General features: G+C 52.5%; 2 protein-coding genes across 5 annotated transcripts in view; both read right to left on the minus strand.

Annotated features, from left to right (window-relative positions):
• The window catches only part of LOC112622829 (40S ribosomal protein S10), an 846,014-nt gene that overhangs the window by 208,924 nt on the left and 621,599 nt on the right, over window positions 1-15,491 (minus strand). The window lies entirely within an intron of this gene.
• Window positions 145-9,379, minus strand: MLN (motilin). Of its 3 annotated transcripts, none has more exons than XM_025382791.1 (5): window positions 9,320-9,379; window positions 6,323-6,446; window positions 4,407-4,523; window positions 1,071-1,152; window positions 145-308 (listed from the first exon to the last, which is right to left on the minus strand). In XM_025382791.1, the coding sequence occupies exons 2-5, from the start codon at window positions 6,437-6,439 to the stop codon at window positions 298-300; spliced, it is 327 nt and encodes a 108-aa protein (XP_025238576.1). In that variant the 5' UTR covers window positions 6,440-6,446; window positions 9,320-9,379; the 3' UTR covers window positions 145-297. The 3 variants fall into 3 exon arrangements, with proteins under 3 accessions (XP_025238576.1, XP_025238574.1, XP_025238575.1); XM_025382789.1 differs by having other exon boundaries at window positions 1,050-1,152; XM_025382790.1 differs by having other exon boundaries at window positions 146-305; window positions 1,050-1,152.

A 15,491-nucleotide genomic window follows, 5' to 3' on the forward strand; every position in this document is an offset into this window, starting at 1 on the left:
TTTGAACTTAGAACTCACAAAAGGCACACAATGTTAATGTAAGCATTATTTATGGCCAACTTTCTCTGAGCTTTACTTTTCCCGCCTTTTTCTTGCGACCTTAGTTTGCCCTTTGGGAATTAAAATATTAAATAAGAGTCATTTCTGTATATTTCATGCTTTATTTGCTGGAGGGGGATTTGCTTTGGAAAGGGTGTTATTCTTCCAAGCCCAGCTGGCAGGCTGTGCAAATTCCCAGGGCCTCACTTGGGCAGGAGAGTCCTCCCAAATCTGTCCACCTTCTCCCCAGCATGGCCGTCACTTGGCTGCTGCAGAAAAGCAGAGGTTTGCACTCAGTACCATCAGCAGGTCTGCTTATGAAACTGCCCTCTAAAACCTGCCTGCAGGTCGGAGGGAGGAGGGGGCACCAGGGCAGGCTGGGCAGGAAGGTGGGATGTTTTGCAAGGAGCCTGGAAGCTGTCTATAGCCTGGGGCAAGTCATTTAACCTCCCAGTTTCTCCATCACTAACAGCACTTCCTCGAGTCTCTTCTCTCCTCCTGGGGACTATGAGAAGTAATTAGTGGCTGTTTGTCAGAGGAGATGTAGCTTTGCTCACGTAACTCAGGCAGACCTTGAACTGGGCAAGGCCAAATGGGGCTCAGGACTTTAATTTGCAGAATGAATGGGGACGGGAAAGTGCACCAAGGTTTCCTTCGGAGCAACCGCCCCGTGGTGATGTTGTGGGAGGGAATTAAAATATCTGGAGAGTGGGGTGGGATATCTGGAGAGTGGGGTGGGATATCTATTAAAATATCTGGAGAGTGGGAATTAAAATATCAGGAGAGTGGGGTGGGTTGCTGGGAACCCAGCCTGAGCCCCGCCTCCCTGGAGAACTGGGGCTCTGCAGCCACCAGCAGGTATCACAGCATAGCCCAGGGAGAAGACAGCTCCACATTCTGAAGTGCAAAGCCGCCAAACAAATTGCCACCCTGAAACCCTGCCTCTGGAGTATTAACGCCAGGGTGGGCGGAGGCTGGCCAAGCTGCAGAGATGCCCGCCCTCTCCGTACCGTGCTGGGGAAGCATCTCACTCAGCAGCCCTTCCACGGCGGCCCGGTACTTTTCCAGCTGTCTGGAGTTCATCCTCATTCCAATTTCCAGAGAAGCAGTCAGCTGTGAAATAAGGCAGCGTTAATAACAAGGGAGAGGTGTGGAGAGGGCCCTTAACCCCTGGGTGCACTACAGGTGGCAGGAGGGACCCACGGGAGCCACACCACCCTGCAGACCCCACTAGAGCCTCTAGGGATGGCTGGGAATTCTGCCACCTTCCCCTAATTCTAACCAGAGGGCTGGATCCTGAAGGTCGCTGAGTCCTGCTGAGAGGATCAGCACACCTTCCCTAATGGGGATGCTGGGGGGGGGGGGGGGGGGGGGGGGGGGGGGGGGGGGGGGGGGGGGGGACGGGTATCAGCAGGAACCCCAGCAGGCTTTTCTCATGAGGAGGGAATTCACTGCCCCCTCAACAATAATAGCCAACATTGTGGAGCCTTACCCTTATTCTACGCTTTACACTTACTCTAAGTGCTTTATGTGTATTAACCTCTCAATAGGTCTGTGGGGTAGGGACGGTTTACTGTTCCCATTTTGCAGATGAGGAAACTGAGGACAATGAGATTGAGTAACTTGCTCAAGGCCACACAGGTGGTAAGGAGCAGAGGATGAAGATGTTACATCCAAGGGACCTGGCTCCAGGGTCTGTGCCCACGACCACCAGTCTACCTTTCCTCTTGTCTGGAGGCTCTCCACCAAAGGGGTAGTTGCAGCCTCGAGGCAGAGCCTAGGGCACTGATTGATCTCCCTGTCGCCCCCCCGCCAGAGCTTCCTGGATCAATGCTCTTGCTGCACAAACTAGCCAGCACACTGGAAGACTCCTGGCCTCTGCCTCCCACCGGGCTCCCTGGGTTCCAGGAATGAGCCTCCTAGACCCTTGGGAGCTCAGGGTGCCTGAAGGGTGTCTGAAGTGCCCCAGTTCAGTCCTGCCTGTGCCATTCCCGGCTGTGGTTATGCCTCTCCCTCTAGACCCTCTAGCAGGGTCCTTACTTGAACACGAGGAGGCTGGATTGGGCATTCCCAAAGGGCCCTCCCAGCTCTGTATGTCGTGGTTCTAGGAGATGGAAAGAGGTGAGAGGGGCCCCACCCAAGCCTTCCCAAGAAGGCTTCATGGACATACCATGTCCCCGGGCAACCTTGGAGTTAGTGCCTCAAACTCCGACTCAGGTGCATTTAGGAGGTGATTCTGAGTGTGCTCCTGCTCGCCAGCTGCTGGATTCCCTCCCAGCTCCCTCCTCAGGAGCCCAAGGAGTTCGGAGTGGATGTCAGGGGAAAGGAGCCCCACCTTGCTGAGTGCTGAGTGCGGCGACAGCACCCAGGTTGTTCTCTGGGCCTGACAGCACCGGGAAGGATCACTGGCCTGTGTCCAGTGGGAGGTGGGAGTCCAGCTGGGTTCTGCCCTGACTCCTATGTGACCGTGACAAGGAGACTCCTGCTCTCTCTGGATGTCAGTCTTCTCGCCCCTTGGGCCCCTTTGTGTGGAAGTGACCCACACTCAGGCCTGGGCCTCTGCTTCTCCATCCATACCTGTCTCCTCAAATGGCTCACCTGCGCCTAGCTTGAAATTCCTTCTAACCACGGATGACTCCTACACGTGTGCCTCCAGCCCTCACGTCTCTCCTGAACTCCAAACTTGTATGTCCACCTGCCCGGGCAATGTCTCTGCCTGGATACTCAAGAGCATCTCATGGTTTTCAGGCCCAGTCTGACTTCCTGATCTTCCTCCTGCCATCCTGCAGCCAACCACAGACTACTCTGTCTCTGTGAGTGGCAAATCCCTCTTTAGTTGTTTTGGCCCAAACCCTTGAAGTCAATTTTCACTTTTTCTTAACATCCTATATCCATTCTTTCAGCAAATCCTGTGGGCTTCTACCTCCAAAATATTTAAAACATCCAACCTCCTTGCCCTGCCTCCACCAAGACCGCCTGAGGCCGAAGTCTCCCTCTCTCTTTTTCTCTGTGTCTCATACTACAGCAGCCTCCTCAGCGGCCTCCCTAACTCTGCCTTTGTCCGGTCCCTGCAGTCTGTTCTCAGCAGCTGGAGAGACCCCTTTAAAATGTAAATCAGATCCGTCCCTCCTCTGCTCAGAACCCCCGAGGGCTCCACTTCAGCAGAGTGAATGGAGAGTCCAGTGGCCTGTGAACTCCACAGCTGCCCCTGCCCCTCCGCCAGTCTCTCTGGCCTCCTCACTCTTCCTGAATGCACCGGGCCCTCTCCTGCCTCAGGAACTTTGCACTGGCTGTCCCTCCCGCCTGGAAGCCTCTTCCCCCAGAAATCCTTGTGGTTCATGCCTTGCTCTCTTCTGGTCTGTGTGCCCCTACCGTCTCCTAGGACGCCTGCTGTTGCCCACTGAGATCCATAACCCACCACGGCTCCTTGTGGCTCTGTTTCCCTCCATCGCACATGTCATTGCCTGCCACACTGTTGAGTTTGCTTCCTGTCTTTACCTTGTTTGTGGTCTGTTTCAGTCGTCCTAGGATCTTGTTTCTTCTTCCCTATGGAGTGTGAGTTCCACAAGGGCGGAGATTTTGTCTGTTCACCACCCCGTCCCCAGTGCTGGGAACAGTGCCTCAGACCTAGTAGGGGCTCATTTATTGATCACCCAAATAAACGAGTCTGTGAAATAAAAGAGCTCACGGGACAAGCTCAAGGTTCTCCCCAGCCCCAACAGTCGGCCCTGGGTGTTGAGGCCTGTGGCTGGCTCCTGGGTTTCTGTCTGGGAGGGGAGGAACTGGCACCCTCGCCACCTCTCTCCGGAGGACTGCAGCACCTGCTGCCTGGCCTCCTGCCTCCACTCGTGCTGCCCCAGCTCTGAGAGGGCTCCGGTGACTTCCCTGCTTTGAATCCCCAGTGGCGCTGCATGCAGGCCCTGCCTGGGCTGGCCATGCTGCCCTCTTGCCCACTCGACTCGCGCCTGCCACAAGGGCCTGGCGCCCACCAGTGCTTCTCAGTCTTTGTGCTCACTGTTCCTTCTCCCGGGGGTCCTTGCTCCAGCTCTTTGCACAGGTGGCTCCTTCTCTTCATTCAGGTTTCAAGTCAAATGTCACCTCCTCCAAGAGGCCTTCCCTGACCCATCTCAGGGACAAAGCAGTCCCCCAAACCCCACTCAGTCACTCTCCTACTTCCTTATCTGGTGCCTGAAATGGTTGATTTATCTCGTTGTTGGAGTCCGTCTCTCCCTACGAGGATGGAGCTCACTGCTGTATCCTAGGACACTCTGAGGCTCGCTGTGGTTCGTGGGCCCTGCCTCCAGGCCAGGCAGGGGAATGCATGCCCTGCTGTGAGTTTCTCTCCCTTGTCCCTGTTGTCTGCTCACCTTGATCATTTCGTTTCCTTCTTCCTCAATGGGCTCCACAGGGTCTACAGGACCTTCCTCCCCAGACCTCTGCCATACACTCAGGGATTTCTTTTGCCCTTTACTCCGTTCCTTTTCCTAAGGGCAGAGCAGAAAATTGCACAGAACTGCCCTCCCTCAACCCACCCTGATGGCCCCTCACCTGTCTCCATCTGCCCAGGACGCTACCTGCCCCCAGCTCCCTACAGACTGAAAGAACCCTCCCCCCAGGAGCCTTCTGCACGAGGAGTCTCAGATACTAACTAGTGGCTCATGGATGGCCCTTGAGGTTGCCCACCAATAATAGGTCAACTTGAAGAGGAATCCATTCCTTTGTAGTTAAAACATTGCACCCAGATTGTTACTGTTAATTAACTTAAAAAGCTGAAAACAATGGCTGCCCTTCATGCATATTAAGTATGAAAATGTGTCTTTTTTAGCAGAGAGCCTATTAAAAAAGTAGCAAGTCAGCCTAGCCTGGGAGGGCGCCATGGGGTGGCCCAGGAACTCAGAGTCCCTGGGAGATGATTTATAAGAGGCAAGACAGGAGATAAATTATGGAGGAGGGAGTTTGTAGCTTCTTCATAAAAATCCCGGTGCCTGGCAATTATGAGGAGAAAAGCCATGCAGCAGATTAATGCAGTGTCCTTTTCTTGCCATTTTGCTAGTTTATGTTCCACTGGGTTTGGCTATTCCTGTCCAGCCACCAGTCTTGCCCGGCATGCTGCCGGCCAGGTCCCTGAGCACTGAGATCCTCATTCCTTTGCTTTCTCTAGTGACACTTTCGGGCCTCCGCTGTTGGCCTGCCCTGAGACATGGTGATTCTAGAACAAACGGTCATCCTGTGCGGAGCGTGCCAGCGTGGAAGACAGTGTGTTGGGGCCTGCTGTAGTACCTACCCAGTTCCCATGTCTGCTTGAAGAAGGGGATCTGGATTCGGCCTTGCCCCTCAAAAGAGCGCTGTTCACTGGGAATGTGGGTCCCCACACACCTCCCCGCATAGAGTGGGCAGTTGCAGACAGGCTGTGCCCCAGAGGCTCGAGACCTCCCTGGGCACTAACTCATGTATTCACCCCTATTGGAGTCTCAGTGTCAGACAGGGTGGAGCATGAAAGTCCCTTTCTTCATCTCCTGGGATTAAAGAAACCAAACATCTGCATAGACACTCAGCATCCCTGAAGTCTAAAGTAAAAGGCAGCCGGGAGGCAGAGCCAGCAGTTCCATTTTCCTTAGGCTCCACTGCCTGAGTTCCACGAGGCCTGCCTGGTTCTCTTCTGGGCCCTAAAGAGGAGGTTTTGGCCACTGCTACATGGACCACAGCCTTGTTTCCCGCCTCTGGGTGCTGGCTCCCATTGGTCCCTTGCTCCTGATCTCTCAAGGCCCCCAGCTGAGTTCCACCTTTTCCCTGCAGGCTTCCAAGCACGCTCCAGCCCTTGGTGATTCTCCCTCCTCTGAACCTGAGCACCACTGATGGGGCAATTCATCATGCCCTGCCTGTGACATCTCTCTTTTGTCTGCGACTGTTAGTTAATTTTTCATATGTTCGTGTCTTGGCACCCCAGCCTGCTCCCCAGAGATGGGGAGGTGCTGAGATTCTTTTGCATGCTCGGGCCCATCGCCCAGGGTGGCCTCTTATACTGCAGAGCAGCTCAGTAAATATTTATTGGCTTGTTAATTAAAAATTTCCTCCAAAGGATAGGCAGGGGTGGGAAAGATGTTGCTCATATGAGCCACTGACATGTCTGAGTGATGCCAGTGAAGGCGCAAAGGTGGCCAGAGAGGCGGCTGGGACTGGGGGTTATCTTGGGTCCTGGTCCTTCACACTTTCCTTGGTATTGCTGGTGTAGGTCATAGTGACCTCAGCCTTGCTAGCAAGGCAGGCAGCAGGAGGTTCTTACCTGCATCCTCTGGAGTTCGCCGTAGGTGAAGATGGGGACGAAGGCTTCCGTCTGGGAGGCCAGCATGGCAGCTGCATGCACCACCAGCAGAGCAGCCACAGCCTTACGGGATACCATCTTGGAGCTGGACAATGACAAGGAGCTCTTGTCACCAAGTTTGGGGTATAGTGGCAGACTGCTGTGTCCGAGGCAGGGGCCCTCAGTTCTGGCCCATGCCCCAGCTCTTGCTGTGTGATCTTCAGCCAGAGCTCAGCCTCTCTGGATTTGGGCCTGGCATCAGAGCTTTAGCAGATGAGCTCTGAGCACCTTTCTGCCCCAGAGCTGTGGCAGCTGGCCAAGCTCCTGGGAAAGGCCGTCGAGCCCCCTACCACACACCAGGGAGGAATCATTTCACTTGTCTGTTCTTCTCTTTTGGTACAGGCGAGGTCTTCTGAGGTCAGCTGGGCTCATAAGGCAGGAGGACCTCATCTTTCAGAGAAGGAATGCCTAGATTATCAACAGAACTGTGCCCCAAGACCCAGGGAAACCTCCCTGCCCCAGTGCCTATAAGAATGACAAAAGGGGTGGACCCAAGCCCAGATGACCAGGGCTCTGCCTGGAAGTGCCAGGCCAGGACCCTGGGTCTGTAGAACCTCTACCATTGCAAAGGATGAGCCAGATGGAAAAATTCAGCATGGAGCTGTATCCCTGAGCCAAGAGGGCACCCCCTTCCCTGTTGGGGGAGTGGTGTCTTGGAAACAAGCCCCGTGCCGCGTGCTCCAGTGCGTCTAGCTGCCTTTGGCCACCATCCTGAAACAGCAGGGAGCGGGCTTCCTCTTTCCTCACACCCTGGAACCCGGTGATTGCTGACCAGGAAGCAGGTGTGTGTAGAATAGCTGGCAGGACATTGGGCTGCGGTGGGCTTTTGGAGCTCCGGTCCTGGCGGGGAGCAGTTCGGCATGGTGACTGCAGGGGTACAGAGCCTTAAGAAAGCGTCCACTGGGCAGACTTTGGGCAGGAACAGGGTGGTCCTGGGGTGGCGGTGGGACGGCCTAGCTGAATGCCAGCCATGGTTGACTCATTCAAAGGCAGCAGGGGCTGGAACCTTGGCCTTTTGAGGCCCAGTGCTTTTCCCAATACCCCATTTCATGTTGCCTCTGCCCATAGCAGGTGGAGGAAGGCACAGGGGGCAGGCCTGTTGAATGCATCTTGGGCACCACTGTTCCTGTGCTGGGTGGACTGCTGAGTGCAGGGGCCAGGCCTCCGAGCAGGGAGGGGAGGGCAGGACAGCAGTAGCTCGGAGGGGAGGCCAAGACAGCAGTAGGGGTAGGGGTGGAGGTAGTTACAAGGTTTCAGATAAAGGCTCCTCCAGTCCTTAGGCAGCCTGGATTCTGTCAGCAGGAGAGGGTCTGCCCTGGAAAGGCCTCGGGGCTCCTCTGCGGGTCTCAACCTGGCTCCCTCTTTGAACAGAACCTTCCAAGGCTGCAGGCTTGCATCCTGCCTCTCAGCCAAGACCTGTCTCCTCAGTCATCTGAAGCCACCCTGCCAAGCCAGACGCTCCCTCTGCCTTCTTACTATTCCAGCTCTCTCTTCTTCCCACTTCCTATTTTCTCTCCATTTTGTTCAAACTCCATGAACAACAACAAGAGAGCTCAGACAGCGAAAGCCTCCCCATCCCAGCTGTATGCAAATTCCCAGCAGGCTGAAAGGACCACCTGCCCCCTCAAGACCACCTCCCAGGAAGCCGAGGCCCTGTGCGGAGCCCCAGAGGAGCCTGAGCTGAACGGAGACTGGGTTGAGGTGGGTGGGACCCGTCTCATTCCTGTGCTTTCCCTGAAGAGTCTCTGGGGCCTGCTTTTCCCCCAAGCAGAGATGGATGTGTCACATTTATGGCGTCCCATTTCCTTCTCAGAGAAGCTATAGATCCTGTTTCATTCTGGTGTATTTAATTCACTCCATAGGAATCAATAAAAACTTTAAATAAAAAAAGGCAAAATCCAATTGCTGCTCATTTTCTTGATCCAACTGGCAGTCGGCATGTCACCTAAGTTCATGTGTTCTGGCGAGCTGGAAGTGGGAGAGGGAGCTTTTCATTGTACAGTGAGGCACTAACTTTCCTTTCCCATCATCAGAGATGAGGGGCTTCAGCCTTCAAGTGCCCAGCTCTGCATGACGGGGGTGACCGTCTGCCCTCCCCTGCGGCACTCCTGGCTGGGCTAGCCTTGCCTCCCCATGTGCTGTCCCCTGGGGTCAACTTTTTCTTTTATTTTCTTTCTTTTTCCATCCTTCCTTCCTTCCTTCCTTCCTTCCTTCCTTCCTTCCTTCCTTCCTTCCTTCCTTCCTTCCTTCCTTCCTTCCTTTCCTTCCTTCCTTTTTCTTTTTTTTTTTTTTTGAGATGGAGTCTCACTGTGTCTCCCAGGCTGGAGTGCAGTGGTGCCATACAGCTCACTGCAACCTCCGCCTCCCGGGTTCAAGCGATTCTTCTGCCTCAGCCTTCTGAGTAGCTGAGACTACAGGCGCCCACCACCACGCCCAGCTAATTTTTGTATTTTTAGTAGAGACAGAGTGTCACCATATTGGCCTGGCTGGTCTCAAACTCCTGACCTTGTGATCTGCCCACCTCGGCCTCCCAAAGTGCTGGGATTATAGGCATGAGTCACCGCAGGGCCAGCTTTTCCTTACCTTTCCAGAGCAAAGTCACCATGCCAAGAGGAGCCCTGCATCCATGATGAGCTCTGGCTTGGGTTCCCGGCCCACCGTGGATGTGCCAGACCCACCCACAACAGACTCTGCTTTGCCAGGAGGTGCACCCACCTGCTTCCCTCCAGCCTCTGTGCCTCAGCCCTGCCTCTGCTCACTAATGCCTTGGGAATCAGCTCAGGCACTCAGTGTGAAGCCCGGCTGGGCACTGGAAGGTGGCAGAGGGCCCTGGACCAGGCTGGCTCTGGCTTGCACCACCGTTCTGCTTTAGGGTTCATGCCGACCGCTCCCCACCCCCTTTCTCCGAGGGCTACTTACAGCGTGCGTGTGGTCTGAGTGGGTCTGGAGGAGTCTCTCTCTGCTTGTCTTCTGGTGTCCGACTGATCTGATGGGTTCTTATATACCTCCCAACCCTGGGAGCTGCCCTTGGAGCCCATTAACCTTTAACCACAGCTTTGGGGGCCCTCGGTGGGGGAGCCTGGATTCTTGAAACTCGTGGAAACCCCGGGCAGGGCTAGCCACGCTGTGGGCTTCCAGGGCTTTCCTGGAAGGAACAGCGACAGTCAGATGACACCCAGATGGCATTCTCCCATCCACTGAAAACTCAGCTGCCTCTAAGAGGTCATTTTAACAAAAGCCTTTTCTTTTTTTCGTTCCTTAAATATGTGACATTGGTGAGCATCTGCAGGCCAACGCTCTAGTGATCAGATCTTCTGTTGACCTGTCAGAGTGCTGTATTAGAAAGATAACTTCTCTTCAGTCTTCCCCCTGAAGCCCCTCATGAAAGAAAGTGTTCAGGAGTTTGTGACAGCATTTCAGTGGATTAATGAAAAGAAAATGACTGAGTCCAGATCCAGGGCTGTGTGAGGCCAGATGCCACAAAGGAGCCAAGGAAATGCAGAGGGGTGACAGTGTGGGAGGTCTGCACGCCGTAGCCTAAATGGGGAGATGGACACCTACCTGGGCAATGTTTCATGGTAATCATGCAATTCAAACAGTATGTGTAAAGATTCAAAGAGGGAAGAGGGAAGAGGTGAATGTGATCTGGAGTCAGACCTGGGTTGCTGTTGCTGGGGCTGGGTGGGGCCATTTCCAGAGCGCAGCATTACTCAGGAAATGCTTGACACGAACATTCTGATTAAACACAGCAACCCCGTGAGGTGAGTGCATTTATTTCCCCCATCTGATAGATAAGGAAACAGAGGCACTGCTAAACAGCTCGTCTGTGACTCCCCTGCAAGGTCTCTTTATACGAGGGTGAAGGCCAGACGTGGCCAGGTGCAGCAGAGGGCAGGAGTGAGGGCTTCTGGGGATTTGGGGCACACACAGGCTTAGGATGGTGTGGTTGTGTCACAGGAGGTCCCCTGTGTGGTCTAGGAGCCGCTCAGTCGGATCTGAGTGTGGGGACCCTTAGCAACCAAGCAGAAGGATTTAGATTTGATGGAGGAAATGGAATATTGGGCATCCTCATGATACCTTGAAGGGGATGTTAGGGCAAAAACATCACTCTGGAAGATCTCTAGTTTTCTGGGTACCTGTGATGGACCAGGCAGAGACCGAGGTGGGGTACAGTCAGGATGTGGAATCCCGAGGGTCTGGGTGGGCAGTGGCCATTTTCCCAGGCGACCTACGTTGGCTAGTAGCACCTTCCAGAGAGGCTGCCCCACACATCCAGAGGGGCACTACTTCTTACCCAGGAGACCCTGCCCAGCCAGTCCTTGGGTCTGTTCTGGCCCTTCCACTCAGAAACAAATGTTTGCAGTGCTTCAAACCCAGATAACTTCTACCTTCCCCGCTCAGCAAGGCGTAATGAAAACAGATGGCAGCTCGGTGTCCTCGCTTCCTGCCAGCGGGGTCTCTGTGTACAGCACTCCACTCTGCACCCACGGTTAGAACTCCAGCACACTGGACCAGCGGCTGTTGTGAGATGTGTGGTGTGGCTCTGAGGTCTGAGACTTATGTCAGGAATTAGAGCTCCAAATGCCAGGGTTTGCAGCAGAGTTGCCATCCCTTAACCTTGGGCCTCATTGGAGTCTTACTGGCCCTGTTTCAAGAGGGGCTTTTAGGAAGAGGTCGCTAGGCTGGGCAAGGTGGCTCACACCTATAATCCCAGCTTTTGGGAGGCTGAGGCAAGAGGATTGCTTGAGGCCCAGGAATTCAAGACCAACTTGGGAAACATAGCAAGACCTCATCTCTACAAAAAATAAAAACAATTGGCTAGATATGATGGCATGCCACTGTGGTCTCAGCTACTCGGCAGGCTGAGGTGGGAGGATCATTTGAGCCTGGGAGATGGAAGATAGAGTGAGCCATGATCATGCCACTGCACTCCAGCCTGGGCAACGGAGTGAGACCCTGTCTCTTAAAAAAAAAAAAAAAAAAAAAAAAAAGACAAAGTCACAGACCTTGGTGGGGGCAAAGTAGTCCCTTGAGAGTTGGGAAGTAGTCTATCAGCTTCTCAGGCTCAGGGATGCTCTGGAGGGCTCCATCCATAAGCATGGGCTGCTGTGATGGGGCACATCACATCTGCATCTCTAGCACCTAGACCAGGACAGGCAAAATGGGCCAAACCAGCCTGCCACTTTTTTTTTTTTACAGCATGTGAGCTAAAACCAGTTTTCACATTTTTTAATAATTAAAATATCAAAAGAATATTTAGTGACATGCGAATTTAATTTCCATGTTCATAAATACAGTTATACTGGAACAGATCCACTCGTTCATTTATGTGTTACCTATGGCTGCTTTAGGGCTGTAACAGCAGAGTTTAAGTAGCTGTGGCAGAGACCTGTGGCTTACAAAGCTGAACATATTTATTACATGGACCTTTGTAGAAAGTGTGTGCTGGTCCCTGACCTCAACAGTGTCTAGAGCATGTGGTAAATAACAGCCAGATGTTACACGCGTCTGCTTTTTAGAACCTCACAACAGCCCTGAGGTTCGTGTGGTTATTATCCCAACTTACATGTGGGGAAACTGAAGTGAAACAATGGACCCAAGGTCACACAGCTATTCAAATGGCCAGGCCAGGGAGTCTGGCTTCAGAATGAAGTTTTTATTTATTTATTTATTTATTTATTTATTTATTTATTTAGTTTTTAAATAACTCTGTTCTTCTGCCCCTCATTGTTTGGTGAGTGTGCATAGGGATGTTTGTAGCTGGGGAAGACACAAAACAGTGGCCTGGTACCAATTCTATAAACCTGCCACTCTCTCCTTAAGCCATCCCCCATGAGGTCTCTGAGCATGAGGCAACCTGAGCTGGGCAACCGGAACAAGTGCCGCTTCTGCTGTATGTCCTTAGGCTTGGAGAGGCCAGGCTTGGGCTGGGAGGAGGACTGCAGATGGCGGATCAGGTCTATCCACTGAGCACAGGGAGACATCTGAGGCCACTTTCTCAGGGCCTCTCTGTTCTAGAGCTCTGAGATCCGTGCCCTGCCTCTGCTGGGCCAGTCTGGGCTCTGGTCCAGAGACGCCTCCAAGACACTCTGTCTGAGAAATGATTAGGAGCCTCCAAGCCCAAGGCAGGCCTGTAGTGAGAGATGGGGAGAAGGGAAGTGCGGGAAACAGTAAATAACCCAGGATCAATTTTCTGGGCGTGAATAGCACTAACCTGGATCGCTCCCATGATTCAGTGTTTCTGACCCAAGTAATTTGCAGTATTACAGTGTGACATCTGCAGTTCGGTGTGGAAGGAAGGCAAACCAGGGTTCACAATGAGCTGTGCCTGCTAATGCAAAAGGGGAATGTAGACTCACAGGGGGCTCCAGGTCTGCTTTGGGGTCACAAGCTGCTGGGATGCAGTGGCCTCCGCTCACACCCCTCTGGGCTGCAGGCCGTGTGGGCCAGCCCTTTGGGAACCGTCTCACCAGGAATACGTCTTCTCTACCTTATTTGTGCCTTGGTCCTCGCTGGGCATTTTCCACTGCCACGGTTAGTGCTTTAGAAATGGAGTTGGGTAAATAACAAACCTAATAACCACTACTTTGTCTTTACCATGTACCTTGGCTCTCCCTACAAATGCTCAGTTAGTGGCTGTTTCTCTCCTGCTAGAAACTGGACAAAAATAAAAGGAAGGCGTAATCTGATGTTCTTCATTTTCCAAGTGGGAATTGCCATGGATATGCAGCAGCCGAGGGAGAGGGGAGGCGTAGAAACCTTACCCAAGTCTAGGAAAGGAAGTTGACAAAACTCAGAGGAAATGGCTCAAACCACATGTGAGCACTTGATTGCCTCTTTCTCCCACAGTGGGCAGAGGTATTAGCAGTTTAGCTCTCCTCTCCTCATGACCTTGAAAATATTGTTTGCTGGGTACTGCCATAACATCTTCATTAATGGTCTGGAACAGGGAGGCAACGGCATGTTAATTAAATTTGCAGATGATACTAAATTGGGAGATGTAGCAAACATCAGGGAGGACAGAGATGTAATACAAGAAGATGTCAGGAGTTAGAGCTGCGTGCTGGAAATGGCCAGGTAGGCTGCTGGACATATGTCACCAAGGCCCTGAGGACACAGGATGGAGGATATGGGTGAGAGGGAGGGACCAGCCAAGAAGAAAAGGTGCAACTGGGGGCTCCTGGGGGCCGGGAAGCTTGAACATTGCCCTGTTCTCCAGGTGGGTTCCTCAAAGAGCCAGAGGGCGGCAGCCAGACGAAGGCAGAGTTCAGAGGAACCAAAACAGCCTAAGGATTGCAGGAGTGCCAAAGGTGAAGGAATAATAATGAAAAATGAAAGGTTTCAAAAGGTTGGCTTGTCCAGAACGCTGGTAAGAATTAAATGTGCATCGCTCATAGTGAGCAAAGGCCAAGGCAAGGCAACCCAGGGGCAGGAGGGAGGGCAGGAGGACAGAGAGTTGTTGCCGAGACCTCGCGTCTAAAGTCCTTGATGTCCCTTACAGAGACAGAGGTGTGCAACCGGACTCATAAGCAAAAATACAAGTTGATGGTGACGACGTTTAAAACTGGGTCAAGCAAAGCTCTGAGAGATTTATTTTGGGCAACAACTGTGCCCTGGCCCAGGGGACACAGGCTTTGGTGACCTGGGGAGTATTTTTATTCTTTTCCTTCTATGACTCAGGATCTTTTTTCAGAACTCACAAATGATTTGTTGAGAAATGATACACAGCAGACACCATATGCCAAGGGCCCCATGATACAGGCACAGTGCAAGTGGAGAGGAAAACACTGACACAGAGCGGGTCCGGCCAGGATTAATTTCCAATTTGCCGAGCTTCTTGTTTGTGTGTTACATCTGCTACTTGAATTAACATTCCTGCATCTCCAATTTCCTGTTGAGTCCATTCAATGCACAGTGACAACCTGGACCCGAAACAATCCAATAAAATGCTTTTCTTTTTGGTTCAGCCTCATGGATTATTGACAGTGTGCACACAACCTAGGGACTTGGCTGAGTTTTACAATAGCATCCCTGCCGATTTCCTGGTCAATATTTCCCCGGGGGGTTAAAATACTCCTAGAAATGTCCCCATCACCAACTTGCTTCTGGGTTTCCTTTCTATTTGCGGGGGTTTATTGCCAAAGCTGCTGCTATAAAACTTCAAGAAGAGATCACATAACTTTTTTTCCAAGGACAGGCTGTGGGTGCTAAGAGCAGGGTCTATGCACCGGACTTCTATGGGATTTGTTTTTTTCCTGTTTCTTCTGGGAATTGAGCTTGTGGTACCAGATCTCCTTTTAATCAAGTTTTAAATATGTGTACTTATATTTTTATGGCAATGACGGATGTGTGTGAAGAGAAAGCAGATTGCTCTGGAAGTGATGAATTAATTCTAAGGAAAGGTTGGCCTCTTGTAAGCCAAAGCTGCTTCTTTCTCTTCAACCCCTTCAGGGCAGGCAGAGGTCCTGGCTCCCTGAGCTGAGGGCACCAGGCACTAGAACAGGAGGCAGGGACAGCTAACACATTCTCATAAATGATTAAGGAAGTCTGAAGTCTGTGGTTGAGAAAAGTTTGCACTTTCATGCTTAAGAAGGAAAGAAGTCTTGGTAGAGGTTTTATGCCATGAGGATGGGAGCCAAAGTTGCTTCAGATGTCAGCCTTATCCAGGGTGGATTCAGGTAGAAGACGCAAGCTGTCCAAATTTTTTCTCTTCTATTGCATCAGCAAACCTCAGTTGTTGACTTCCCCACATCTGCTGGGCTGATGGCTTTTGGATTTGGGGGCTGCCAGCCGCTACAAATGGAAACAGTGGGCCACACGCAGCCTCTGCCATTGACAGCTGTGGGTCTCCTTCCACTAGCCCACTCTGGAGTGGCAGGAGAAAGGGGAGGATTCTGTTTCCTCTTGCGTCCAGGGATAGGGCTGGGTGGCTGGGTGAGATCTGGGGAAGTGTGAGACACTGGTGGAAGAGGGTGAGTTCACCCAGGAATTGAGTGTGAAATTGTTTGCTGGTCAGGTCTGGTGTAAGGGGCCAGTCACACCTTCCATTTTCTGGGGACCTCAGGCCCCAACCCCTTCACAGATGTCTGGC

This window comes from Theropithecus gelada, chromosome 4 (assembly GCF_003255815.1).
Source record: "Theropithecus gelada isolate Dixy chromosome 4, Tgel_1.0, whole genome shotgun sequence".
NCBI lineage: Eukaryota > Metazoa > Chordata > Mammalia > Primates > Cercopithecidae > Theropithecus > Theropithecus gelada.